Source organism: Osmerus eperlanus, chromosome 25 (genome assembly GCF_963692335.1).
Source record: "Osmerus eperlanus chromosome 25, fOsmEpe2.1, whole genome shotgun sequence".
Lineage (NCBI taxonomy): Eukaryota > Metazoa > Chordata > Actinopteri > Osmeriformes > Osmeridae > Osmerus > Osmerus eperlanus.
Genome location: NC_085042.1, coordinates 1,331,364 through 1,358,205, shown reverse-complemented (window position 1 = coordinate 1,358,205; position 26,842 = coordinate 1,331,364). Strand labels below are relative to the sequence as shown.

Here is a 26,842-nt window from a genome sequence, read left to right as displayed (position 1 = left end):
ATAAGATCTTAACATCAGCTGTCTGACTGAGGCGATCCTGTCAGAGGCACAGACAGGGGACTTATGTGTGTGTGTGTCAAGACAGACCAAATACTACAATGTTAAGGAAGACCTTGTGTTAATGATCCACTTGAACAAATCCACTCAGATTGTAGAGTCTGTGTGTATGAGTGTGTGTGTATGTTTGTGTGAGTGTGGCTGGCTGGAATCCCGAGGTGCTTCTTTCCTCCCTCTTTTCTCCACTCCGCTGTTTTCAACCATATCTCTGTTTTTTGGGCGAGTTTTTGTCTCTCCTTGGGTTTGTGTGCAGCTCTACCTCTTTCTTCTCCTGGCTTCGTAGTTCTCAGACTGTGTGGAATGCCACTCGGTGTGACCTTTCACCTACAGAGAAAAGGAGGGGCTGTGGGAGAGAGAGGGGGAGGAGGGAACACTGGGAAGTTTTACACACACACGCATGCACACACACACACACACACAGCAACCACACAGGACTCCTTATCCAGTATTTGTTTCTATGTAGCCTAAGTTGCTCTAATTGCATGTGTGGGAGAGTGTGTATCTGTTTGTGTGTGCGTGTGTTGTGAGGGAGAGAGAGAGTGAGAGATGTTATAAAGACAGGGAGAGAGAGGTTGGAGTGTCTTTGTGTTTTTGTCTTTGTGTGTATTGTGTTGTGAGGGAGAGAGAGTGGAGTGTGTTTCTGTGAGTGAGTGTTGCGAGGGAGAGAGAGCGTGGAGTGTGTGTGGGTAGTATAGTTCTGTCTAGTGGAGTATAGAGGGTGGAGTGCTGCCTCACACAAAGGCGTTATTGTTGATGAGTGGGGGCTGGTGGCCTTGCGAGCAGTCTGATTGGTTAAATTGTGCCTTACTTTGCCCACTTTCTGTGACACTGAGGAGGTCATTATGGCAGCTTTGTGTGTGTGTGTGTGTGTGTGTGTGGTTGATTGGGTGGATGTTTGTGTGTGTGAATGTGTGTGTGAGGAAGGGGCTACTCACCAGCAGCATGAAAGGAACAATCAGCATGTAATCACTGTAATAACCCTGCTAAAGCAGCTTTATTCACAAGTGAGACATGCCACACACACAGTATCAATGGTGATAGCAGGGATTAGAAAGGTATGCTTTGTACAGTATATGAATATAAATGTGTGCCTTTATGTGGTAATAACACACTCCGGTTTAAACAATCATCGACTTTTGTTCAGAATGAGTCATCTGTGGCTGCTTGAAGAGTATTTAGTGGAGTGTCTAATGGAGTATAGTCGAGTACAATGTTGTCTAGTGGAGTATGGATGAGTATAGTGCTGTCTAGTGGAGTATAGTGCTGTTTACTGGGAGTACGGTGCTGTCTACATTTACATTTAGCAGACGCTCTTATCCAGAGCAACTAACAGTAAGTACAGGGACATTCCCCCGAGGCAAGTAGGGTGAAGTGCCTTGCCCAAGGACAAAGTCATTTGGCACAGCTGGGAATCGAACCAACAACCTTCTGATTAATAGGCCGACTCCCTAACCGCTCAGCCATCTGACCCCCTAGTGGCCTATAGTGCTGTCTAGTGGAGTAAGGAGGAGTATAGTGGAGTAAAGTGCTGTCTAGTGGAGTATAGTGCTGTCTAGTGGTGTAAAGAGGCATATAGTAATGTAAAATGGAGTATAGTGGAGTAAAGTGCTGTCTAGTGGGCGTATAGTGTTGTCTAGTGGAGTAAAGTGCAGTCTTGTGGGCGTATAGTGCTTTCTATGGCCTATAGAGGAGTGGGGTGCTGTCTAGTGGGAGTACAGTGCTGTCTAATGGCCTATAGAGGAGTATAGTGCTGTCAAATAGGTGTACAATTCTGTTTATTTGGAGGATAGAGGAGCATATTGTTGTCTAGTGAAGTATAGAGGAGTCATGTGCTGTCAAGTGGTGTAAAGAGGAGTATTGTGCTGTCTAGAGGACGTTTAGAGGATTAGAGTGATGTATAAAGTACAGTGCTGTCTAGTGGGCATACATAGTGGAGTGTAGAGGAGTATAGTGTTGTCTAGTGGAGTATAGAGGAGTATAGTGATGTCTAGAGGAGTAAAGAGGAGTATAGTGATGTATAGTTTGAGTATATAGGAGATTTGTGCTGTCTAGTGTAGTATAAAGCAGCGATTCCCAACCTGGGGGTCGCTAAAGATTTCTGAGGGGTCGCCAAGCTCACTCTAGTTCAAGAGTGTAAAGAGGAAGAAATAATACACAAATAAAAACTGTTACACATCACAAATAAATACAAATTATTGCAAGTATAATAATAGTGTGTAAGCTATATGAAAAGAAACGTTTTTATTAACATCAAGATTTTTTTGTTATTGCTGTGTATCGAGAGTGGAAATCAGAGAAGCGGCTAAAAAAGACACGGCAAAATTCAAACAGCTAGTTCTAGCAAAGAGCACTGAAGCAACTGGAAGTGCTATACTCTTTGGTTCTAATGCAACGCTCAAGACAACATAGCGACTATAGTAAAACAAACGATTATGGCAAAGCGCCAGGGAGAAGAGAAAGATGTAGACCTATGCCTACATCTCCAAATAAAAAGATTTATTTGGAGCGATATCTTGAATTTGGTTTTATTGAAGCCATGGGCCCCTCCCTGAGTCACCACCTTACCACGATGGAGGGGTTTGCGTGTCCTAATGATCCTGGAAGCTAGGTTGTCGGAGTCTTTATGCCCCTGAGGGTCACCCAAGGCAAACAGGTTCCAGGCGAAGGACCAGACAAAGCGTGGCTCAAAAACCTACCATGAAGAAAAAGAACAATGGTTCTCAGTTTCCCCTGCCCGGAAGCAGGTCACCGGGGCCCCCCCCCTGGAGCCAGGCCCAGGGGTGGGGCTCGATGGCGAGCGCCTGGTGGCCGGGCCTTTTCCCATGGGGCCCGGCCGGGCACAGCCCAAAGAGACAACGTGGGACCCCCTTCCAGTGGGCTCACCATCAGCAGGAGGGGTCATGGGGGTCGGGTGCAGTGTGAGACGGGCGGCGGCCAAAGGTGGGGGCCTTGGCAGTCCGATCCTTGGCTTCAGAAGCTAGCTCTAGGGATGTGGAACGTCACCTCGCTGGCAGGAAAGGAGCCTGAGCTGGTGTGCGAGGTAGAGAGGTTCCGGCTAGATATAGTCGGCCTCGCCTCAACGCACAGCATCGGCTCCGGAACCAGTCTGCTTGAGAGGGGCTGGACTCTCTTCCACTCTGGAGTTGCCCTTGGTGAGAGGCGTCGAGCTGGGGTGGGAATACTTGTTTCCCCTCAGTTCGGCGCCTGTACATTGGGGTTCACCCCTGTGGACGAGAGGGTAGCCTCCCTCCGCCTTCGGGTGGGGGGACGGGTCCTCACTGTTGTTTGTGCTTACGCACCAAACGGCAGCGCAGAGTACCCACCCTTTTTGGAGTCTCTGGGGGGGGTGCTGGAAAGCGCTCCTCCCGGAGATGCCCTCGTCCTCCTGGGGGACTTCAATGCTCATGTGGGCAATGACAGTGAGACCTGGAGGGGCGTGATTGGGAGGAACGGCCCCCCCGATCTGAACCTGAGCTGTGTTTTGTTGTTGGATTTCTGTGCTAGGCACGGCTTGTCCATAACGAACACCATGTTCAAGCATAAGGGTGTCCATATGTGCACTTGGCACCAGGACACCCGAGGTCTCAGTTCGATGATAGACTTTGTAGTCGTGTCGTCGGATCTGGGGCCGAATGCCTTGGACACTCGGGTGAGGAGAGGGGCGGAGCTGTCAACTGATCACCACCTGGTGGTGAGTTGGCTATGATGGTGGGGGAAGACGCCGGTCAGGCCTGGCAGGCCCAAACGTAATGTGAGGGTCTGCCGGGAATGGCTGGCAGAATCCCCTGTCAGAGGGATCTTCAACTCCCATCTCCGGGAGAGCTTCGGTCATGTCTCAGGGGGGGCCGTGGACATTGAGTCCGAATGGGCCATGTTCCGGGCCTCCATTGTTGAGGCGGCTGACCGGAGCTGGGGCCGCAAGGTGGTCGGTGCATGTCGCGGTGGCAACCCTCGGACCCGGTGGTGGACGCCGGAGGTGAGGGATGCCGTCGAGCTGAAGAAGGAGGCCTATCGGACTTTATTGGCTGGTAGGACTCTAGAGGCCAAGTGGAAGGCGGCTTTGGCGGTCGCGGAGGCAAAAACCCGGGCGTGGGAGGAGTTCGGCGAGGCCATGGAGAATGACTTCCGAACGGCTTCGAAAAGGTTCTGGACCACCATCCGGCGACTCAGGAGGGGGAAGCAGTGCACTGTCAACGCTGTATATAGTGGGGATGGTGCGCTGCTGACCTCGACGGGGGACATCCTGGATCGGTGGAAGGAATACTTTGAAGACCTCCTTAATTCCACCAACACGCTTTCCGACGTGGAGGCAGAGTCTGGGGACATCGGGGGGGGCCCTTCTATCTCTGGGGCTGAGGTCGCTGAGGTGGTTAAAAAGCTCTGCGGTTGCAGGGCCCCTGGGGTGGATGAGGTCCGCCCGGAGTTCCTTAAGGCTCTGGATGTTGTAGGGCTGTCTTGGTTGACACGACTTTGCAACATCGCGTGGACATCGGGGACAGTGCCTCTGGACTGGCAGACCGGGGTGGTGGTTCCCCTCTTTAAAAAGGGGGACCGGAGGGTGTGCAACTTTAGGGGGATCACACTGCTCAGCCTCCCTGGGAAAGTCTATTCAGGAGCAATGTGGATTTCGTCCTGGCCGTGGAACTGTGGAACAGCTTTACACCCTCGGCAGGGTCCTGGAAGGTGCATGGGAGTTCGCCCAACCAGTCTACACATGTTTTGTGGATTTGGAAAAGGCGTTCGACCATGTCCCTCGTGGGCTCATGTGGGGAGTGCTCCGGGAGTACGGGGTACCGGATTCCCTGATCGGGGCTCTTCGGTCCCTGTACGACTGGTGCCAGAGTTTGGTCTGCATTGCCGGTAGTAAGTCAAACTTGTTCCCGGTGAAGGTTGGACTCCGCCAGGGCTGCCCTTTGTCACCGATTCTATTCATAACTTATATGGACGGAATTTCTAGGCGCAGCCAGGGCGTTGAGGGGGTCCGGTTTGGTGACCTCAGGATCGGGTCGCTGCTTTTTGCAGATGATGTGGTCCTGTTGGCTTCATCGGGCCGTGACCTTCAGCTCTCACTGGAGCGGTTCGCAACCAAATGCGAAGCGGCTGGGATGGGAACCAACACCTCCAAATCTGAGGCCATGGTTATCGACCGGAAAAGGGTGGAGTGCAATCTCTGGGTCGGGGAGGACATCTTGTCCCAAGCGGAGGAGTTCAAGTATCTCGGGGTCTTGTTCACGAGTGAGGGAAGGATGGAGCGCGAGATCGACAGGCGGATCGGTGCGGCATCCGCAGTGATGTGGGCTCTGCATCGGTCCGTCGTGGTGAAGAAGGAACTGAGTCGAAAGGCGAAGCTCTCTATAAACCAGTCGAGCTACGTTCCTACCCTCCTCACCTATGGTCACGAACTGTGGGTAGTGACCGAAAGAACGAGAATTAGTTTTCTCCGCAGGGTGTCCGGGCTCTCCCTTAGAGATAGGGTGAGAAGCTCGGTCATCCGGGAGGGGCTCAGAGTAGAACCGCTGCTCCTCCGTGTCGAGAGGGGCCAGTTGAGGTCGCTCGGGCATCTGATAAGGATGCCTCCTGGACGCCTCCCTGGTGAGGTGTTCTGGGCACGTCCCACTGGGAAGAGGCCCCGGAGAAGACCCAGACACTCTGTGCCTCATGTACGTACATTCGCAAACGTAGCGTTATTAGCGCCATGGCCAACCCGCAGATTGCGCACTTCAGTTTACGTCGTATTTACGAAACCTGCAGGTCATCAGGTAATCAGCGCCTTTCTCCGCCCACTATACCGTACATTGCGAGCTTTTAAACGCGCAATTGAATGGGCCTCCTTCTTTCTCTCTATCATGGATCAGCCACCAAAGTCAAAACAGCAATGACTGTTTGAAGTGAACCTGATGCCAATATATATAATGTAGCGAAGAGTTTAACAACTGCTGGAATGGAATGTGAACGCTGAGTCGGAGATTCGATGTAATCTTTGATTTCTTCCAGTAACTGTAATATTGCATGGCTGCTTAATCTGTAACGCGTAATGATTTTGTGTTCACTCAACTCAAGAAGTGTGATCCTTGTGGCAAAAATAATTTTGCCTATGTCTTCGTCTTGCTCGGGTTACGGCTGCCATTTCACTAGGAGTCATATGCGCATCCTGGTTTATGCCTGCTTTTAAATGGCGGAGAGTTTTCACCTCAAAATAGAGTTGCGCTTTCACAAGCGGGTTTTGTACATACCGCGGAATACATAATTAGGCGCACTTTACGCATCCCCTCCCATCTCTTTATGGGAAACTCCCACTTTCGCCTTGACCCTCCCGTGAATGCATATGCATGACACGGAAAAGCGCAATTTGCCATTTTCAGTTCCCGCGACAGGCAGTCTGCGCTTTTACCTCAGTGCGGCATGTTTGTACATACCTCGCCATGCTTTTACGCGCAAATTGCGAAACAAATACGCCTGAAGTGGGCGCAAAAGCGTTAGTACATGAGGCCCTCTGTCTACTAATTTGTCAACAACGACACAGGGAGAAGATATTTTCAATGCGATTGATACGTACTTTACCAAGCAAAACATTCCCTATAATAATTTAGTTGTGTGCTGCACAGATGGAGCTGCTTCAATGATGGGGAAAAATAAGGGCTTTAATGCACAAGTAAAGGAAAAGGCTCTTCACTGTCTTGTGTTTCACTGTATGATACACCGTCAAGCCCTGGCCAGCAAACACCTCTCTGATGAGCTGAATGAAATACCGTTGTTAAAATATTAAACTTAAAGCCCGTCCACTTAACAAACAAATCTTTGCAGAACTGTGTGAAGATGAGGCGCATCAGACACTCCTCCTTCATACCGAAGTGCGCTGGCTATCAAGGGGCCAAGTGTTGGTTTGTTTTATTGAACTAAAAGAAAAAATAAAGGAATTCCAGAAACTGAACAACCAGAAACTGCATGACCAAATAACCTGTGAATTTCTTACTAGAACGTCATAGCTGGCTGACATATTCAGCCTATACAATGAAACAAACAAGCGCATGCAGGGCGCAGATGCAAACATCCTGGAATGCAAGGAAATCCTTGACACGTTCGTGCAAAAAGTGGAATTCAGAAAGAATAAACTGCTGAAACATAACCTACAACACTTTCCATCACTTCTCAAACATACTGATGGAAAGTTGCCGGAATCCTTGAGCAAAGAGTTCACACGCCACATGGAACTGCTACAAGAGGAGATGAAGTCACGATTCTCGGATGTCAATGAACATGTCGCCAAATGCGCATGGGTAATGGATCCATTCACTGCAAAAGAGGAGGACGTGGAGTATCTAGAAGCGGAGGATGAGCTTGTGGATGTCAAGACAAATTCTCTTCTGAAGAGATTCTTTACCTAACACGGGTACAAACGGTTCTGGCTCGTGAAAGGACACGACTTTGCGCCGAAGCTTGCACACCATGCCACCACCAGACTCCTCCTGCCATTTGCCACAACGTATTTGTCCGAGACTGCTTTCAGCTCTTTGGTAACCATCAAAACGAAGGCACGCAACAAGTTAGAAGTGCACAATGACTTTCGTTTGGCTGTAACGAAAATCGCACCTGACATCCAATCTCTAGCTCAAGAAATGCAGGCCCAGAGCTCACATTAAATAGCCTTATTACACTTTTAAAGTAATTAAAGGAAAGGATAGGCTACAAGGAATTAAAGTAAAACAATACAAGACATGACAAAATATCTAAAAAAAAATTTTTGTATATAGGCCTATGGATGAAAATTCTGTACATTTTCTACATTTGTTTCATAAGTGATTTCTCTGATTAACTGAACAAGAGTAGATTATGATTTGCTCATATTATTATTTTATTATTATAACTATTATGAGTGGAGTGGAGCCTGATGCTGCAAGAAAAAAAATATCCTTCTGAATCGTTGCGTTTTGTGTTTATTATTCTGCTGTTGTTGCATTTATTAAAAACTTGAGAACAGATGATGTAATTCCTGTCTGATTAACTAATAGTAAAGGCGGGAGGGGGGGGGGGGGGGTTGTTAAGGATTTTGAATGTTAAATTAGGGGTCTCCCGGGAAAAAGGTTGGGAACCCCTGGTATAAAGTATAGCGCTGTCCAGTGGTGTATAGAGGAATATGGTGATGTTCAGTGGAGTATAGAAGACTATATTGATGTCTAGTGGGAATAAAGAGGAGTGCTGTCTTGTGATATCGTGAGTGATAGTGAATAGTGGATTTTTAGAGGAGCCAGATATAAGATATTCTTATGTTTGACGTACATGGGCCAGACGTGACCATCGAACAGACATGGGGGGTCTGGCACAGCGTAGTTCCTTGAGCACCTCCTCTTTTTGCATTCTTCGTATGGAATGGAAATAAAATAACGTTGGTTCAGTACGTCGATCAAAGGTCCATAGGTGTAGAGCAGAAAGCCCTCCACAATAAGGATGTGGGTTTCCTCATCCTTAAGCTCGGACTCTGGAAGAATCTCGGTATCCAGGGTGTTGTTGACTCCATGCAACCTCTCAAACTTTCCAGGGTTCTCCAGCCAGGCGTAGATTGTGCTCATCACTCCATGACTTTGTTGAGTACTTCTGTTGAAGGTCAGTGGTTAATCTCCCCAGTGCCCTAAGCCTATATTCTACACACACACCACCATGTTACACACTACCATGCAGCGACACACACACCATCATGCAGCACACAATCTGCAGTCTTTCTCACACTCTCCTTCCTCCTCCCTCCTCTCCTCCCCCCATTCTCATCCTCTCTTCCTCCCCCCATCCTCCTTCTCTCCACCCCATCCTCCTCTTTCCTTCCCCTATTCTCCATCTCTCCTCCTCTGTCCTCCTCTTCTGCTGCTCCTCCCTCCTCTACTCTTGCTCCTTCTCCCTCCTGCTCCCCCTCCTCTCCTCCTCCATCCACCTCTTTCTCCCCCGTCCTCCTCCTGCTACTCCCCCCATCCTCTTCTTATCCTGCCTTTTCCTCCTCTCCTCTCATCCCCCACCCTCCTCTCCACCTCCCCCATCCTCCTCCTCTCCTTTCCCTATCCTCCTGTCTCCTCTCTCAGTGCTCTGCTCCTCCCCTCCTCCTCCTCTCATCCCCGGTCCTCCCCTCATCCTACCCCCATCCTCCTCTACCTTCTCCCTCGTCCTCCTCCTGTACTCCTCTTCTCCCCCCATCCTCCTCTTCTCCTCCCATCCTCCCTGCTGTGAGTCTGCTCAGCAAATGAATGAGCTCTTATTCTCTGAGAACTGGTGGGAAGAACGAGAGAAGGAGAGGGTGGTGAGGGAGGGGTCCTGGATGGGGTCTGTGAGAGTGGCCACAAGATCAACAGTACTATAGCTTGTTTTCTCTCTCTCTCCTTTTTTTCCCTCTCTTTCTCTGCCTCCGCCCGTATAAGTGAGGCGGACACAAAGGCCTGTTAGTATTCATGGTGTTTGTTTGCAAAGAATGTCTATGTGTGTGTTTGTGTGTGTGTGTGCCTGGAGTTGTCAGATGCCAGATCACAGAGAAACAGTATTGAATGAAAGCTGGCAGGGTGTGTGTGTATGTGAATGAGTGAATGTGTGTTGTGTGGGGGGGGGGGGTTCCACAGAGGGAGAAACGGTTCTCAACTAAAAGAGGAAAGAGTTATGAAAAGAAAGGATGAGATGGCAGGGGTAGCTGTTGGGGGTCAGGGCAGAGGGGACAGTGGTGTCAAAGCCAAGGAGAAAGACAGAGAGTGTGGTGTGTGTGTCTGTGTTGATGAGGATCATATCAATCATGCTGTTTTGGAGGGACTCAGACCAGTGGAAACCTTGCCACTCTCTTCACCCCTGTCTCTCTCTCTCGCTCTCTCTCGTCTCTCTCTCTCTCTCTCTCTCTCTCTCGTCTCACACACACTCTCTGTATGCTACCTCACACATCTCTTTCTTACTCTCTGTATCATCTCTGTCCTCTCTCCCCCTCGCTCTTTGTATCTTCTTTTTCTTTGTCTCTCTTCATCCTTCTTTCTTTCTCCCCTCCCCCCCCCCTTCTTGCTCTTCCTTCTACTATTTCCCTTATTTTTTACTGTTCCTATTCACCCTCCTTGTCTCACACTCTCATTCTTTCACTAAATTCGGCCCCTCTTCCCTATCTCTCCCCTCTCTCCTCTCTCTGTCTGGACAGCTGCCAGTTCTATACACAAGGAAAAAATGAAACACTCCAAACACTGGCGTAGCAACAATACATGTAAAAGGCTGTGAAAAACTATTTGAAGGGCATTGTGGTGTGTGTGTGTGTGTGTGTGTGTGTGAGGAAAGAGAGAGAAAGCGAGAGGGGAAAGGGATGATTTGGGTGGGCTGTGTTGGTTTTCTCTCATGTTTGAAAGAGCGTTAGTCAGAGTGGACCAGTGAGACAAGAGGAGGAAAATGGAATGGTGGAGGGGGGTAGATAAAAGGGAGGAAAAAATAAGTTGCTTTTTCATCCCATCAAATGAAAATAATCTGTTTGACATTTCCTGAAAAGAGTGCGACAGCTTTGACACTTGCTATTCAAAAGTTGGCCACTTAAATGTGTCTGTGTTGGGTATGGATTAAGAAGTTAGTTTGTGGGTAAGGATGTACTGATATTAGTGGGGAAAATAGGTGAAGTAGAGATGAACGATAGATAGGAGGGAATTTAAGGTAAAGGTTCTCTTTTGCGCTCTCTTTCTCTCTCTCACTAGTGGTGAATGTAGTGTGGGTCTGTCTCTCTCTCTTTCAGGCCATGGTATATGGTTATTACATCAAAGCTAAGGGCCGGTGGGCCTGACACGAAGCAGAGGGCCGACAGCCAGGGGCGCCGTAACAGGGGGGAAGATTAGAACGATTTTATGGGCCCTGGTCAGACAAGGGGGCCCAACAGAACACCATACTTTTGTGTATGATTTTGGGTCCCAAAGTCCAAATTAGCCAGGGGCCCCAGAAATCCTAGCGGCGCCCCTGCCAACAGCCCCTTAGCTGTGATAACCATGTATCACAGCCTGAAACAGAAACTAAGTATGGCAATATGAAAGTAAGAGATACACTCCAATTTACATTATTTGTATAAAAAAATGTATAATGTTCAACATAAAATAGGCCCTCATAGCTGCCTGCACAGCGTAAAGGCGGTTGCTAAGCAACACAAGCAGCTAGTACACCGTTATATAAATGTCATTAGTTGGCATTTTTGGGGGCGTTTTGCTAGCTAGCTAGCTAACTTTGTAAACTTTTACAGGTTACCCTTAAAACTGTCAATTTTGTTAGCGAGCTAACTTTGTTTGTTAGCTAGTTAACTTTCATAGTTTGGTACGCTAACAGACACGGAGTGATACTGAATTGTGCAAAGGATTAGACATAGCCATATATACCAGTATCAGATTGGTTGATTTGAACTACCTATTTTATTAACATATATATAATATATGCATGTTTGTGTCGCACACAAGTTCAGTAGCCATTGGTGGCTCACGACATCTATCATTTAGTGATTCCGCTGCGCACAATAGTGCAGTACCCATTGGCAGCGCTTGTGGTGGTGAATGCTAATGCAGTGCTGTTGTGCTCAACAAGGCGGGGAACACGTTTATATAGTTATAGGCCTATTTTGTTTTTGCAAACTGCTCATCCAAACAACTACACACCCAACACAGCATGTACTTGCAATACACCATTGATTTCTAGATACTAGATATTTGGTTCTCTAAATAATCTAGCCACCGACACATAAACACACAGACAGACAGAGATTCCTGCATTTATTGTATACATACAAACACATACTGTACAAACATGAGTATATAAAGACTACATATACTCACTGTACATTCAAATAGTCATTGCATAGTGTGAATAAAACAAAAGAAAAGGTAATAAAATAGAATTCAAATAGAAAAGATGTTATGCTTACGCATCATATCTTGTCTTTCTCTCTGTCGGTCTCTCTCTCTCTCTCTGTCTCACTCTTTCTTCATCTTTCTGTCTGTCTCTCTTTCTGTGTCTTTATCTTTCAGTTTCTCTCTCTTTGTCTGTTATTAGACACCAGGTATTAGTTACAGTAATCTGAGAAAGCGTCTGTATCATGTGTCTGTCATCCCACCCCACTGTCCCTTGTCTCCAGTGTTACCACACACACAAGAACAAACACACACACACAGACACTCACCGAGATACACACACACTGACTGATACAGACACACACATACACACAGTGACACATACACACACATATGCACATGCTGATATACAGACACACGCATGCACACAATGGCAGATACTCACACACACACATTCAGGCACCTCTCAGATTCATCCCAGTGTGTCCTGGGAATAGCAGCCAACCCTGACAGTGCTGTGTGTACTTTGTAGATAAACAGTCTGTCTGGGTTAGCATGTGTATGCATGCAGTTTGTGTGTGTGTGTGTGCGTGTGTGTGTGTGTGTATGTGTGTGTGTTGTGTGTGTTCGCGTGTGCAGCCTGTGCTCCGCTGATAAAGAGCTTGCTGCTGCCAGTGAAACATGAGCTGACTACAGATGACTTGTGTAGGGCTCAGGAGAACGCCTGGGAGAAAAGATGGAGAGAATAGAGGAAAAGATGAGGAGAGGAGAGACGAGGAGGGCTCTCCCATACCAAGGAGTGTGTTAGTAAAGTGGGTTTTGTGTTCGTGAAATGAAGCGTTTGTGTGTGTGTGTGTTTATGTGTGTTTATGTGTGTCACATCATGTTATTTTTTAAATAATACATGTAGTCATATTGTATTTTCACATGGAGTCTCGGTAGACAATCATGTAAGAAACTTTTGATATGACACAAGTCACAGTAAATATCACATACTCATATCACAGTAAACATGACATTTTTATTAACTGTATTATACAGATAGGCAACGTATAACATGTCCTTTACTATTGTGGTGTTACCGTTATCTCTCTATATTATAGTACGATGATTTTAACTCTCCTGTCTGTGTGTATGTGTGTCTTTGTGTATGTGTGTGTGTTCTTCTCTCTTCAGACGTATGAGCGACTGTTCCGAGCAGTGGAGCAGAGAGAGGGCGGCATGCTACAGCTACTGGGAGATCACACACCACCCAAACACCAGCACACACACACACAAGCACTCACACACACACAGCTCCAGCACACAAACCAACTGTCCCTGACTCAAACAAACCTACACACTCCAAACTGGGACATGTTCTCTCCTATCCCAGCCAATCACACAGACAGCTCTGTGGAACAGGCAGCCACAAATAGGAGTTCTTTAATTGACACAACCTACTCCCAGAGAGGCTCAGGAAGCCCCTCCCCTCTGAGGTCAATGACTCCTGATCCTCAGTTGCCTGTTGTAACAGATGCCAGCATCCTGAACCTCACCTCTCTCAGCAGGTATGTATGCTCTATGAGAACATATGTGACAGGTGCTGGAATTTCTTTCTCCATGTAGTTCATGGTCATTTTTCAGTTTTTTTATATATATTTTTGTAAACTTTCTAATGATGTATCATACATTGAAATCAGAAAAGATATTAAGGAGATATGCTTATTTAAATGTTGGTACCTCTGAAATCAAGTAGCGGAGAAAATCCCCTTGAAAGATTTAGCAATGGGAACAATAGCTGGTTAATTCCACTCCCAACCATATTCTGGACATCAGCATTGCAACTGCACTAGCTAGCTAACATAGCATCCGTTTGGCTAAAGGCATACAAACGCATGGCTGTCAATTCTCTGCATGTTTAGCACATACCAGCAACAGAAAAACATGAACATGCTTGCCTACATATAGCTAGATGATCACACAGTCCTTAAACAGGACATATCGAAAGATACTAAACATACTCAAGTACTTCAGAACGTTTCACGGCCTATGACGGTGTTGTGAATTGTGTAGGCTACATTGTTCACTTTCATCATGCATGTATAATTCGATTTTTAGAATTAATATTAATATTAGATTTCCTTTGTCGATTGTCTTACCAGCAGCAATACATTTGTTACTTTAATAATTACTTAGTTAGTTTTTAGTAATAATTTGCTCTCTCTGTCTCTCTCTACAGGGGGAGGGGTCTGCAGGAGGTTAGCGAGCAGCTCTTCGGGAACATCAAGAGGAAATATGGCAGGAAGGACTCCCAGAGGGTGCTGGGTAATACCCACAATGCCGAGCTGTGGGTGAAGCAGATAGAAAGAGGTGAGGGACTGCAGGATGCAGAAGAGAAGCAGAGGGAATGGAGAGCGGAGACCCAACAGCTGCTACTGGAAGAGAGGGAGGAGAAGAGCAACATGGGCAGGAGAGGAGAAGAGGATGACAGAGAGATGCCCATGCTAACGGAGGAGGGAAAAGGAAAGAAGAAGAGAATAAGGAAGGCTTTCCAGGAGTCATTTTCCCTGGAGGACCAATCAGAGCAGCTGCTGGATGCGGAAATCCCTGAGAAGTGCCCCCAAGGGCCCCCTGACCCCAAAGTGGCATCCAAAATGGTTGCCAGAAAACGTGAATCTGGTCTCATAAAACTAGCTGAGCTGGATGAAGAGAGGGCAGGTAGAGGAGGGAATGGTGATAGAACAGAGAGAAGAGAGAGAAAGAGGGTGGAACCAGTCTTGAGCCAAAGCAAGAAGAAAAACTTTGCTGTCCGCCCTAGGACCAGCTATGAACCCAACCCCACTCTGCCTAGCTCCAATCCCACTCTGCCTTTCCCCAACCCCAATCTGCCTAGTTCCAACCCCACTCTGCCTAGCTCCAACCCCACTCTGTCTAGCCTCAACCCCAGTGCCAGCCTTAGTCCCAGGCCGAGATCCAATCTCAGTCCCAGGCTTAGGCCCAGTTTCAGCCCCAGTCCCAAGACAAACCTTAGCCTCAGCCCTGGATCCAGCCCCAACCTAAGCCCCAGCCCCGGACCCAGACCTAACCTAAGTCCAAGTCCCAAACCTAGACCCAATCTTAGTCCCAGGCAAAGACCTTACCTTAGCTCCAGTCCCGGACCCAACCTTACCCCCAGCCCCAATCCCAGGCCCAACCTTAGTGCTAGTCCTAAACCCAGGCCTAACCTTAGTCCTAGTCCCAAACCCAGGCCCAACCTTAGCCCTATTCCCAGACCCCGGCCCAACCTTAGTCTCAGCCCCAATCCTACACGCAACCCTAGTCCCAGACCCAATCATACACCCAACCCTAGTCCCAGACCCAGGCCCAACCTTAGCCCCAGTCCAATGCCAAAACCCAGGCCCAACCTTAGCCCCAGTCCCAGACCCAACATAAGCCTCAGCCCCAATCCCAGGCCCAACCTTAGCCCCAATCTCAGTCCCAACCTTAGCCTTAGTCCCAACCCAAGGGCCACCCTTAACACAATCTCCAGGCCCAGCCCCACCCCTACTCTAAGGCCAACTAAGGAAAAAGATAGGTGGTCCTATCTGAAGGCGAGGAGTCCTCCCAGCCTCAGTCCCCGGGACAGTATTGACCCTCCCTCTGCCTTGTCTGACCCCCCCTCAGCCTTCCCCATCACCCCCTCCAGCCCCTTGTACACTAACACCGACAGCCTGACCGTCCATCCCCCACCGAAGAGGAAACGAGGACGCCCCAAAAAACAGCCCCTCCTAACAGTAGAAACGATCCATGAAGGCACCTCAACCTGCCCCCCAAGCCCACCTCACTGCCACTTCAACGCAGGGCTGGGCCGTGGACGGAAGACCCACTCACTAACATCACTAGCCCAAATTCCGTCCTCTAGTGCCAACCCTAATGGTCTGCGGCTGCCCCGCGGGAGGGGGGGCCATGCCAGGCAGGTGAAGAGGCTGAAGCTGGGTAAGGTGCAGAGCATCCTCAACGAGATCCTGTCAGGCTCCTCACATAATGGCAGCCTGGTGCTGAAGTCATCCTCGGCTCCAGTCACGTCGGCTATGACAGCCGTGGCCTCCAGCATCGAGGCCCGTCTGGGCAAGCAGATCAACGTTAGCAAGAGAGGAACCATCTACATTGGCAAAAAGAGAGGTAGGAAGCCCCGGGCCCAGGCCCAGGCTAACCCTCCCAGAGCCAGTACCTATGACAACCTCCTAGTGCCTTCCACCCCACCCACCAATTCTCGCCCACCCTCTTTCCGGCCAGGCCTTTATGAGGCCTCCATGCCCAGCCTGCAGCCTGTCTCGGCCCTACCCTCAAAGCCCTCGGGCAGGGGGGCTCTGCTGGGCTGGAAGCTGTCCCCACCCCGCCTGCTGGCCCACTCACCCTCCCATCTAACAGAGGGGGCATCAGCCAAGGAGGTGACGCTGTCTCCCATCAGTGAATCGCACAGCGAGGAGACAATCCCCAGCGACAGTGGTATCGGCACGGACAACAACAGCACGTCCGACCAGACTGAGAAAGGCCCTGCTTCCAGACGCAGGTAGGCACTGCCGGCGGTTCGCCTATCTGGTTGATTTGTAGGAGTGTGCGTGTGGTGGTGACCCTGTGCTAACATTGTTACAGGTACTCCTTTGACCTGTGTGGCCTGGATGCTGCAGAGGCTGCAGTTCTGGAGGCGTCCAGCCGAGCCAGCAGAGGGCGCTGTGAGAGGCAGGTGGCAGTGGTGGACAGTTTCCTGTCGCAGCAAGAGAAGAAGCAGAAACACCACCGTAGGAAGAGGAAGTGCCTGCAGAGTCGTGACCACCTGCACTTCCTGTCTGAGCTCGAAGAGGTCAGCCAAAAACTTATCAGACCAGAACTTCGCTTTTCTGTTATGCTATCCAGTCAATTAAGGGTTTAAAGGCAGGGTTGGTAATGTTGAAACACATATTTGCTGAGACAAACTTCCCATCCTGATAAGCAACCAATACATCAAAAGGTTTAACTGTAAAATGTTATAAATCGGTGGCTGTAATAAACACGACCAATCATTTAGTTTAGACCAAACTTAATGATTGGTCGGGGTACTTGTCTGTCTGTCTACTTACGGCAGTGTCAGACATATGTTCATGTGAGGTCATGTGTTTTGGGGGAGTGGATTTGAAGGGAGGGGGTGAATCTTTTCAAACTCAAACCAAAATGGCTAGGTTTGCAAAACGTACCGATCCTGCCTTTAACGTGTTCAGGTGTGCATTTGTATCCAAGTGTTTATGTGTGTGTCTGAATGTTTAGGTGTGTGTTTCTGTGTGCTTAGTTGTGTGTGTCTATCAGAGTGTTTGTGTTTAAGTGTATGTGCGTATATAAGTGTGTGTGTCTGTGTGTTTAAGTGTGTGTGTATCAGTGTGTGTGTGTGTATTTTGATGTGTGTGTTTGTAACTGAGTGTGTGTCTGTCGGTGTGTCTGTGTATCAAATTGTGTGTATATCTAAGTGTGTAGGTGTGTATGTGGATCTGAGTATGTGTCGTGGTGTGTGCATCTATCTAATTGTGTGTATTTCTGTGTGGTAGGTGATGGTGAAGATGCAGCAGCTGCGCGTGTCTCATCGACGCTCAACCTGCTACTCTCAGCAGTCTTACCCCTCTATCTTCCACCACTACTACCCTCTGACCTTTCACCCCTATGCCTGCGACTCCACCCCCTACCTGCGCCGGAGCGCCCAACTCAAAGCCAAGAGGAGGCGTGGCCGCCCCGCCAAGATCAGCCAGCCAATCCCGGCCAAGCTGCCTTTAGTCCAGGGCTATGGCTTTCCGCTGGGTGGGGGGAATTACTATGCAGCTCCCTATGCCATGCCTTACCCCCCCCCTCTGAGCCTGGGGTACTACTCCCCTCACGCCCCCCCTCTCTACCTGCCCACCCACACCCTGGGGCCAGCACCACCCTCGCCCTTCATGAGGCCGGCCGGCCCCCCTCCCAAAGCCTTTCACCCTGGGGGCCACGCCAAGATCCAGGCTGGGGCCAAGATGCGAGTCTCCAGCGCCCCACTCCAAGGTGTTTCTGGTCGGGCGGAGGGGGCCCGGGGCTCCCTGGGGGCAGGGGGAAGTGGAGGTAGCTCTAGAGCAGTGGGGCTGGGAGGGGTTCGCCTCCACAAGAGGAAACACAAGCACAAGCACAAGCACAAAGAGGAGCCCCTCCTCTCGGCCAGAGACAGGAAGGAGCTGGGCGGGATCTTCAGCGGGACCCTGCTGAGTGACAGGCGGGAGATAGCCAATCAGAGCTCCTCTGTGTTTGTGGAGAAACAGAGGGGTGTTTCCAGGTCAGAGAGGGCTCTCTCTCTAGCTGAGGCCCATTTCCACTCACACCAGTTAGGGCAGCCAATGAGCAGCTTCCTGACCAACTACCATGGCCAATCACAACGAGCCTCTGAGCTGTTCTCTGATTCACACGAAGAGGCAGTCAGTGGGCGGAGTCAGAGGAGGGGACTGGCGGTGTTTGGAGAGGAGGGGATGATGTCATTCAAAAACGCCAGGAAGGCAGAAGGTCCCATGTCTGATTGCAGCTCACTCACAGGTAGGCTACCATGACAATGCTTTGCTCATTCACTCACAAAGAGGGTACCATGGTAATACAACTCTCTCTAACTCACTCACAGGCTGTTTATCATGATTATACAAGGCCTCACTCATTCACTCACCTACAGGTACCATAGGTACTATGGAATGTAAGACTCCCTTTCTCACTCATTCAATCAATCAATCTCACTGACTGACTGACTGACTGACTGACTGACTGACTGACTCACTCATTCACTCACTCACTCACTCACTCACTTACTCACTCACAGGCAGCTGAACACATATAAATGAATATATGTATGCACATATACAGTGCAAATACAGATACACATACTGAATGGACAAATGCAGAAGTATTTTCATGCACGTCATATAAAAAACAGGTACATGTATGTACAGGGGGAGAGTAGCTTTGCTGGAGTGTGTTTGGGTACATTCTGTATATTGCAGTCTGGGATCACATCTGGCAGAGAAAGAGAAAACGTAATGCATGGATGGAGACGACTATAATTCACCAATCTCTCCCATACCTCCCCTTCCTCCTCTCATGCCAGAGGCTGAGCCAGAGATATATTATTCCTGCAGGGTGATTGATGTCCTCCAGACAGGCTGTAAAAGGCCTGCCTGCTAGAGGAGCTGGCTTCCAGCCAGCGGCTTAATGACGGGGCCTAGACCACTGGAGGGGAGGAGAGACCAGGGGCTCAGTTAGAATACAGCTCCCACCCCAGGGGACCTAGGGGGGGATGACTCATACAGACTGCCCATTCGTATGTGGCCCTTTTCTTTTTTTCCCGTGCTTTACCGCCTCTTTCCCTCATGTTCCTTTATCTAAATCTCTCTCTTTCTCTTTACTTTCTCAACCTATCTGTACTCACAAAACCTGCCATCCTCTTTTTATCTGCCTGTTTCCCACTTATATCCCCCACTTACCCCCCCACCCCCCCGGCCTCTTCCACTGCTACAGCTTGACTTACTGCTTCACTTCACATCCCCAGCCCAATTAAAATGCACAAACACACGCACAAATACAATACACTCACACAGACACACACACAGATACAGACAAACACACGCACAAAAACAATACACACACAACACACGTGCAGATACACACAAACACACGCACAAATACAATGCACACGAGATACACGCGTAAATACATACAAACACAGGTACAGAGCCTCAGAAAAGCATAATATAAGAAATAGAATATGATATATGATTGAATGTTTCTAAATAATTCCCTGCCAAATACTGACAATATCTGAGTGTGTGTATGCGTGTATATGTAAATGAGTGTGTGAGCATGTGTGTGTGTGTGAGAGTATGTGTGTAAACGTGTTTGGGTGTGTGAGCATGTGTTTTTACTCCCACTAATCAGGAGGTCTCACCGCAGACAGCACAACCATTTGCATAAAAGCAGGTCATCCTCTAACTGATTTAATGAGGAGACACATAAACATACTCTCACACACACACACTCTCATGCACTTACACACTCACTGTCTCATGCACATACACACACTCATGGATGTACTCCCCAAACACTGTCACATGCACACACCAGCCACACACATACACACACACACACAAACCAGCCTCTCAAATACACACACGCAGGGCTGGTCACCAGCAGATTGTATAGCTCTGCTGTAGAACAGCCTCATGGAACACTGAAGGTCATCGGTTTATGTTCTGTGTATGCAGCTCATAAATTCTTGCTACTTAGTGGTGTGTGAGTGTCAGTTTGGGTGGGTGGGAAGGTGTGAAAGTGGAGAACGTAAACTCTATTTGTGAAGGTAGAGGATGTAAGGCCTGTTGCGTGTGTGTGTGTGAAGGTAGGGGACGTAAGGCCTGTTCGAGAACCCTATGAAACCCTTTTAAGAACCCTCTGGGATTTTTTCAGAACCTTTTATGTGAAAGAGTTCTAGCTAGTTCTTTTGTTTGGTTGTACCTCAACCTAAACAGGAGAGAGAGATTAAGGGAGGAAAACTCACTTGTTTTATTATTTGAGGGGTGTTTCAGATTTTTTCTCCATTTTGGATTTTGGCAGTATTTCAGTCCTGGGAACCTTGCCCAGAGAGAGAGGGGGGGGCGGGGGAGAAAACAAGGGAGAACGAACAGAAAAAAGATATAAGCAATTTTAGAAAGCTAGTGAAAGAAAATTTGAGAGGATGATAGAGGAGACAACGGGACAGTAAGCTGCCTGTGAAGGGTAACAGGTAAGAGGGGAAGATGGAGAGTCAAAGAGGGTTAGGGTGGGGAGGGAAGAGGGGGCCAAAGAGGGATGAAGAGAGCAATGAGGGGGACAGGGGAGGATGAGGGGGGCAGGGAGGAATGAGGGGGACAGGGATTAATTAGGGGAGGGATGAGGGTGGCAAGGAAGGATAAGGGGGCAGGGAGGTATGAGGTGGCAGGAAGGGATGAAGGAGACAGGAATGAGGGGAGGAACGAGGGTGGCCGAAGGGGTGAGAGGGTAAAGGGAATAGTATCAAGTTCACCAGCCTGAAGGGAACAATATGGCTCCAGTTTTTCTTGCTCAACCTTTCACTGCTTCTCAGTTCATTTATGGAAGGTGTGTGCGTGTGTGGGTATGCATCATTTTGTTTGATTGTGTATGTGTATGTGTTTGTCAGGCTGTGCTCCAGATGCAGAAAGTAATGGTAATGGTTGAACGAGGTGTGTGTGTGCATGCGTGTGCATGCGTGTGTATGCGTGTGTGATTGACAGCTGGGGGCTGAATGGCCCACATGAATATAGAGTAAATGAGCAGGAAGTTGTTTATCCTGATCTAGTCAAGGAGACAGATTCAGCCCAGGTTGTGAAGGACAGCTTTCCTTCTTCACTTCCATACTAGATGAATGGATTTTTATAGCATTAATGAATGATGAATTGATTACAAATGTGCTCCTTTCCTCTCCTCCCCCTCTTCTCCTCTCCTTACCCCTCCCCTTTTCTCCCATCCACTCCTCTCCTCGCCCCTCCTTTCCTCTTCCACCTCTCCTTTCCTCCCCCTCCTCTTCTTTCCCTCCTCCTTCTCTCCTTGCCCCCTTCATCATCTTGTCTGCTCCCCCTCCTCTGCTTTGCTCTCCCCTCATCTCATCTCCTCCCCCCTCCTTTCTACACACCCACTGCCCTCACCCCTCTCCAGGTAAGAGGAGGTACAAACGGAGGGAGGTGGAGGAGATCCAGAAGGAGGTGAGGAGGAGCTTTGATCACGTCCAGAAGATCCTGCGCGTCAAGCGGCTTCAGCGACAAGCCAAGACGGGAAACAACGTTGTCAAGAGGCGACCTGGTCGTCCACGGAAACAGCCGCTGGAGGAGTCTGAGCACACTAGTCAGATGGAAGAAGACAGGGGAGATGGGAGGAGCCTCGGGATGCCAGTGCTTGAGAGGTGTGTCGATCTGCCAGGGAGGCGGAGTTCAAGGCCCGGCCCCGCCCCTCAGCCTCTCGAGTTCTCCAATCACGACTCAATCTCGGCGGCCATTGAGACGGTGGTGCACCGAGCACGCTCTGTAGCATCCCCGCTGGCCGGTGGTGGGAAATGCAGGGGCCGCAGGAGGGAGGAGCTGTGGTCTCCCACCAGCCAATAGGAAAGCAGCATAGATCTCAGGGAGCAAGATGGTGGGACCGTCCAATGGCTCCCCACGCTAAATCCTTTTGGTTGTCATAGTGTACTGTATGATCTGGCCGATGCTATCCAAGGACAAGTTTCGCTATCTAGGCATTACAGGACCAGAGGATGCTGTGTCTGGTCCTCCAAATTGTATGGTACTCCAGGATAAATTCATGTCTTATGGTCCTCTACCATGGTACCCTAGATCTGTAGCTCCTACAAGCTTGTGTATGCTCCTTCTTTTTGACGTTGGTGACGTTTATTTCATAAGTGGGTGTGATTGTGGCCCAGCCCATGTCTTTACCTCCACCTCTCACCCTTACACACACCCCCCTCATCCTTCCACCCCCCATCCCTCATCCCTCCACCCAACTCCTGCCCTAGGCTCCAACATCAAGGCAATATGAAGAATGAATGAACTGAGAGAGGGAGGGACGGATGAAGGGAGAGATGGACTGAGTGAGGGAAGAAGGGATGGAGGGAGGGGTGAGCCTGTTCCAGCCTATAGCAGTGGGCTGGCTATACATAGAGACATGTGACCAGTCATCTTTCAGTGGAACTAGGTAACCTGGCATATATTTACCAGACCAGTTCTACCTTATACCTGTTCAACCATAGAGCTGTTCTACCGTAGACCTGTTCTACCTTAGACCAGACCTGTTTTATCTTAGACCTGTTATACCATAGACCGGTACTATCTTGGACCTGTTCTAACTTAGACCTGTTCTACCTTAGACCGGACCTGTTTTATCTTAGACCTGTATTACCTGAGACAGACCAGTTCTACCTTAGACCTGTTCTACCTTAGATCATGACAGTTGTGCATTGTTTCATAACCAAAAAACAGACAGGGGTGTGACGCAATACAAGCTTGTTTTCAAACAGAATGAACTACATATATGTAGTAATTCATTCATTTGTTCATTCGCTCATGTTTTTTATACCAGCAAAGTGGATGTGGGGCCATCTTGGTGAACCTGGAACTTGGTTTAATGCACTATGAAACAGCAGACACTTACAAAAATCCAACACAGCACTTCCAGACCTTGTTCCAGGCCTGGTTGGGACCTCTGTGACCCTGGGCCAGATGTGGCCACAAATAGTCAGTATTTCAGAAAGAATACAAACATTGAGTCAGTATTACATTGGGAACTGTCTTAGTGTGAGAGCCCCCACCCCACTTCCTCCCCCCGTTTCCCCTGTGCCTTACGTTGGGTTATTTTAGTGTTTCATGTCACCACAAGAGATGGTTGGAGATAGCACCTCCTTATCAGGATTGTTGACAGAACCCTGTATCTAGCTGTCCCGCCCCCCTCCAAAAACACCAACCCCTACTCCTCATATCCTCATCCCTACAGGTACGCTCCGAGGGTGCCAGTGGAGGTCGTTGTGGAAACCATGCTGTCTTATGTTGTTTGCTATGCACCAGGCTACGCCAGGATATGACCTCATAAGGAGTGTCTGTTTTAGGTCCACCTTTTTGATGAATACAAATAAGTGGTCTTATTTAGTGACTACGAAATAATTAATGTAACCAGAATAGTGAAAATTACCAGTAATAATTTGTAATAATCTGTGCAGAAAGTGACTATCATTTCATTGTATCTCTAGTTGCTGCAGCTCTGCAGTACAGCCTTAATCTGATGTGTTTGTTGTAAATAGTAGCAATGTGTCCATTGTCCACTGGCCTGCTCGGATCTGGTTGGGCTCAGCCATGCTGGATCTGTCTCAGAACTGACCAGTCCAGGCCAGTATAGACCAGTACAAACCAGTATAGACCGGATCAGACTAGCAACTGTAAAACAGTGCAGATAGTGCGTTTAGAACAGCCTTGCATTTGGAAACTGCTTCAAAACACAGCTCAACACCCTTAGAAAAGCTCAGCTCATACTGGACACAGAAGAACATGTGTTTTTCAGTTAGCTAATGTTCAGATTTTGGGTTTTTTATTCAGTTAGTAAGCAGATTAGTAATGGTCAGTTTTAATATACTATGTAACTATGTATAAACAAATGAACGCCAACTGTCAGCATGGATAATATAATGGTCTGATAGGTTGCTGTTCAGTCTCAAGATTGGTGTACTGGTATTAGACTGGTGTACTTGCTCTAGACTGCTGTACTGGTTCTTGATTTGTGTACCGGTATTAGACTGGTGGTTTGGTCCTGGACTGGTGTACTATTATTAAACTGGTGTACTGGGTTTTATTGATGTACTGGTTCTGGACTGGTGTAGTGGTATTAGACTGGTGTACTGGTTCTATACTAGTGCGCTGGTATACTATACATTTGCACTGTAAGGCTGGGCCCTAACCTCTGACCCAAGGTCGGTTTGCCTGACAGTCACCGTCAGTGGTTTAAGGTCAGATCTGACCCCAAGTCAGCAGTCATCACCACATACCACACCCAGTCAACTTTGGGGAAACCAGTACATTAACAGAGCACAAAGTAAGCTCTTCCACCTGTGTTGGCATATTTTGAGTTTCAATCTTTGAATATTTTTATTAGAGTTGGTTCCCCTTTCTTTGCATGATATTTGATTGTATGCATAAATATTTTAGACACACGGAAAGTTTAATTATAATTGAAGCTGGAGCAAAACTTGTACATTGTTTGATATGTTTCTTTTTTGTAATGAATTTTTGATTCATAAAGCATTTTGTACATTGTATGAATATGAAAATCTGCAAATATTTGACATATAGAAATAAGTAAATACTTGGGAATGCATATGCATATATCCGTATGTGTTAAAATGTACACATATATTTTGTATCTGCATTAGTTCATATACAGATATATGTCCTCAGCACATACCGTATACTTGCAATATATGTATGTATATCCATGTCCGTTGGCATGCTTTTGGTCATGTTTATTCTTCATGATCTTGTAGATAGTTTTTCTTTTCATTTCTCTTTCCCGGGAGAGAAACGCTTGTTCCTCAGGCTGACAGCCCTGAGAACTTCTAGAACAACCATCCTTGACCTTGTCATGTGACCCATCGTGTGAAATAATAAATGACTTTATTAAGCTTATGATGTCATCCAAGTGTCTTCAGATACAGTGGTGAACACAGAGATGTCCTCCTTTCCCTTCTGCTGGTCCTCCTTCTGCTTCCCCCATCCTCCTCTTTTTTCTCCTCCTCCTATTCCTTCTCATTTTGCTCCTTCTCCTCCTGCTCTTCTTCCTCCCCCTCTTCCTGCTCTTCCTATTACCCTTCTTCCTGTTCTTCTTTCTCCTCCCCATTTTCCTGCTCCTCCTTTGGTCTCCTCCAGGCTGGGTGTTTATAATACTCCTATAATACTATAATATCCACCTGCATTGTGGCACATCTGAGGGGACTGATTTAACTGCAACACACATCACCATCAGGAAGGGAGGATTAATGTGTAACATCACTGGTGCCAGCTGCTCCATCAGTACCACACCAGAATGCTTGGAGACATATTTGGGCAGTTCACTGCTACCATGGTAACAGAAGAATTTAACTAGTTTGCAGCAGCCAATGATGAGGCACTAGCTTCAGCCAATTAGAGAGCAGCCTGCAGCCCATCCCATGCTGCAGTTACTAAAGGGCTAACACAGCGAACACATGCATGTACAACAAGGTATGTGTTCATCATAGTAAGCGTATGTGCGTGCATGTATGTGCTATTGTGTGTGTGTGTGCATATATGTGAGAGAAATATAGTGGTAGAAAATAAGTGTTTATCCCCTCTCACAAGGTATACATGTGCATCATGTTTAGTAGTTCAGTGTGCCTGGGTAGATGAGCTGCTTCAGACTCTGACTGATATCCATGTTAGAATATGACACCCACACATATCCATTTGTCAAAACTAGTTCCTTCTTTTTACACACTTATACCTTCAGATGTGAATCAGCTACTTTTCAGCCACAAGACATTAGCTGCCAGCCCTTCATCCCTTCATCCTTGCCTCTGTCTCTCCCTCCCGGGCCAATTTAGTCTGAGTGATTTCTTTCTTGAGACTAACTATTTGTTGCGTAAGTGAGTCATTCCCCTCTCGTTCTCTCTGTAACATGTGATATTTATCAGACTCTTCCTCTATTTCTCTCACTGTCACTCTCTTTATTTTCTCTCTTTGTCTAGCCCCCTTGTACCATGCCTCTCACTTCTCTATCATAAGATAGATGCCCTCTGCTGGTGAGATATGAATTGACAGCTTGCAGCCGCAGTCCCATCTCTATCCCCAGCCCAAACCCCAGCACCAACCAAAGTCCTAACTAACACCCGCCCAAACCTCAGTCCCAGCTCCAACCACAGCACTTAGCCCAGCTTCAGCTTCATCACAAGCCCAAACCCCAGTTCCAGCCCAGTTTTCTCTAGAACATCAAGGTTCAGCGCAATCTTTCTTGAAAATGTAGACCATCTCCAGCTTCCTCTCAGATACAGAGAGTCATTTGGGTCTCTAGCCATACACAGCTAAGGACAGGCACTTCGTCATATCTGGAGTCTGCTCTGTTATGGTAATGACCACAGTTGCCAAGGTGACAGTATGACTCATCTGTGCTGCTTAGACATCACTACATCAACATCATGTCACAAGACAGTCCTTCAAGACATGACAGAGCAGAAATGCTGATGCCATTTTGTGCTATGTATTCACACATCAGTAGAGATGCTAGCAGGGAGATGCTATTTGAGAGGTGCTAGCAGGGAGATAATCTGAGATGCTAACAGTGATGCTAGCAGGGAGATTCTTATCCCTTTCTCTCTACCCTACTCTCTATATTTCACCCTTCTATGCCCCCTCATCTCTGTCTTTCCTTTCCACCTCTTT

At 48.1% G+C, this 26,842-nt stretch overlaps 1 protein-coding gene across 2 annotated transcripts in view; it reads left to right on the top strand.

Annotated features, from left to right (window-relative positions):
* setbp1 (SET binding protein 1) overlaps positions 1-25,069 on the top strand; it is a 44,661-nt gene extending 19,592 nt beyond the window's left edge. Inside the window, exons 3-8 of one of the 2 annotated variants that reach the window (XM_062451077.1) lie at positions 13,053-13,426; positions 14,098-15,082; positions 15,113-16,410; positions 16,494-16,701; positions 17,417-18,416; positions 21,573-25,069. In XM_062451077.1, the coding sequence (XP_062307061.1) occupies positions 13,053-13,426; positions 14,098-15,082; positions 15,113-16,410; positions 16,494-16,701; positions 17,417-18,416; positions 21,573-22,015 (4,308 nt within the window). In that variant the 3' untranslated portion in view covers positions 22,016-25,069. Of the gene's footprint in view, positions 1-13,052; positions 13,427-14,097; positions 16,411-16,493; positions 16,702-17,416; positions 18,417-21,572 lie in introns of both variants that reach the window. The other variant, XM_062451076.1, reaches the window with a different exon arrangement.
* The last annotated feature ends 1,773 nt before the right edge of the window (positions 25,070-26,842 follow it).